Here is a 2,492-nt window from a genome sequence, read left to right on the forward strand (position 1 = left end):
ATCCTCCCATGTCGGTAAAAGGAATAAATGTAACTCTGCCGTTTTTCCTTTGTGCGCTGCTGGCAGGTATTTCCTTCCCCTTTAAGACACGGCAGCGTTTGGTGAACCACGTGACTCCAGTGATCCGTCAGAAGCGTAAGCAAAGAGAATGGCGGATGGGTGAAGAAGCGTCTAACTGTAAACTAAATGACATCAGTTAATCCTGTGGAGCCGAGCGAGAGCAGAGATAAAGCTAAGCCACAGATTTCAGCATGCGGCACGCCGGTTTTTATTGAGGGTGTGCGAGTTTAAACCAAGCTCACTGCACGCCATAGATGTTGAGCAAAGATGGCGACCCAAAGGAACACATCCAACCTCCTCCACCTACATCACAGCCACGCTGTGGAGTTCAAAGGCTCCATTACCTTTGAGCAAACATGTTTTTCTCCTGTTCAATGAGACATTGTGGAACTTTCAATCAATAAATTATAAATAGATCATTTGCATTTCCTGCACATGCCTTTCCTTCTAATAGAGGAACAGGAGCAGTTATCGTTATCCAGGTACAACTGCCTTATTTACCGTGATATTGATTTAAGGTCAAATCGCTCTGCGATCGCTCTGGGTCCCAGGAACCAGAGGAGTCCACATTAGACTCTGTGATGTTGAGGACGGCTGGAGGAGGCCTCAGAGCTGATGGAGGAGGAGCCGTAAATAACCTGCAGAGACCTGACAGTCAAAGGATTCAGAAGCACATGGAGAGGCGTCTGTAGCCGTTGTACCCATGACGACGCGTGCAGCAAACTCGCTCTGCCTGCAAACAGCCTGGATGGAAAACACGCCTCAAACAGCTGGAGTTTCTCCATAAAAGCAGACTCAGACTCCGCCTCTCCGCGAGATTTAGGGCTGCACCCAACGGTTACTTTGCAAATTGATCATCTGTCAATTATTTTCAGATTAAGCAATTAATAACCAGATATCCATTTTACAAAGATTAACCAGGTGAACCTAAAACTTTTCCACTTGAGGAGTTCTGGATTATAGAGCATGTTGACAGATGAAAAGGTTTTTAATATTATTTTACAATCTTGGTAGTTTCTGCTCTAAGTGGGTCGCTCTGTCAGCTAAACGCATGTTTTACTAAATTACTTGATTATTTCAATAATCAGATTAATCTGATTGTTTCATCCCTCCTGATTGATGCTGTCTGAACCCTAAATGATCCATCTCCTCTACTATAGTAGTTCATGTGGTGATTTATTGGCAGCAATGAGCTGAAGCTGATCTTTTACAAAAATGTTTTTCTTCTAATAATCTAACTGTAAAGTAAAGACCTTAGCAGTGAACTGAGCTACCGGCTGCCGGTAGTGAAAAGGTAAGATCCTCACACTCTGATCTTAGCAGCAGGAAATGAATGTTTTCTGTTCTTCCTCTTTAACCTCCAGAATCGGTAAATCCTGGTGGAGTGGCGTAATAATGCTGTGTCTCATCCTGACCCTTCGCTGTCTCTTGTCATTCTGTCCCTCATCCAGTCCAGCCGTTGGTTGAGGCCTTATTCTAGCGCCTTCCTCCTCCAGCCACTATGTCGGGCTTCAATCTGCTGCATCTAATAACCAAGAGTCCGCCTGTATCTCTGCGGTCCTGCAGTCTCCCCTCAGGTCCACTGACGGCGTGCTGTGTGCTTGTCTGGCTCTGCCTGCATTAACACATTAACATGTTGCTGTGCTGTGCTTTTCTAATCTGAACTAATCCTTTTCTAGCTCAGACTTAGTGAAAACGACCAGGAAAGGCTCATCGTTAGATTAGTTTCTCAGTCTATTACCAGGCAGTCATTCAACTGATTTAAAATGGAAGTAATTGAATAATCTGAAGGGATTAATATGGATCATTGGTTGTAAAGGCAGTGACACTAGAGAACTTCCTGATTACAGTTTGTCGTTGGGAGAAGATCAATCTTCACCTTTAAGCATCCAGGATTCACTTTGATGATGTAATAATGAGCATCCTCATCAACCTGTGGATCACTTCTGCTTCCTGAACCTTCATCAGGACCAGAGCTGGTCCTGATGCTGTTCAGAAGAAGGCCCCTCAGAGGTGGTTCTGGAAACCATGACCTTCTACAGGATGCATTGGTGTTATCCCCACACTGCTTCTGTTTGCTCCTCCATCTCTAACCAGGGTTCCATCCACCTTCCCTCCATTCAGGACCTCTAAAGTCCAGGAAAATGGCCGCCAACATCTCTGCAGACCCTAAGCCAGGAGTGCCCAAAGTCGGACCTCGAGGGCCGAATCCTGCAGGGTTTTACCCCTGTGCTGAAGCAGGAAACCTCTAAACCCTGTAGGACTGACTCTGGACATGCCTGCCTTGAACTAATTTAAAAAAGCTGTCACTGTGCCTCTCTGTATTAAATATATATTTTATCAAGGTGTTTGCTACCTGGTATGTTGAAATACTAATGGTTTGCATCCAATCATTTAATTAAACGGTCTTAGTTTTGGGGAATATCTAAGAA

General features: G+C 44.7%; 1 protein-coding gene across 1 annotated transcript in view; it reads left to right on the top strand.

The window, feature by feature from the left end:
- Positions 1-1,349: 1,349 nt before the first annotated feature.
- Positions 1,350-2,492, top strand: part of msrb3 (methionine sulfoxide reductase B3) — a 4,651-nt gene continuing 3,508 nt past the window's right edge. Inside the window, exon 1 of the mRNA XM_015399841.1 lies at positions 1,350-1,637. Within this exon, the coding sequence (XP_015255327.1) occupies positions 1,562-1,637 (76 nt within the window). The 5' untranslated portion in view covers positions 1,350-1,561. The remainder of the gene's footprint in view (positions 1,638-2,492) is intronic.

The sequence above is a fragment of the Cyprinodon variegatus genome, unplaced genomic scaffold (assembly GCF_000732505.1).
Source record: "Cyprinodon variegatus isolate N-32 unplaced genomic scaffold, C_variegatus-1.0 Scaffold1052, whole genome shotgun sequence".
NCBI classification, from domain to species: Eukaryota; Metazoa; Chordata; class Actinopteri; order Cyprinodontiformes; family Cyprinodontidae; genus Cyprinodon; species Cyprinodon variegatus.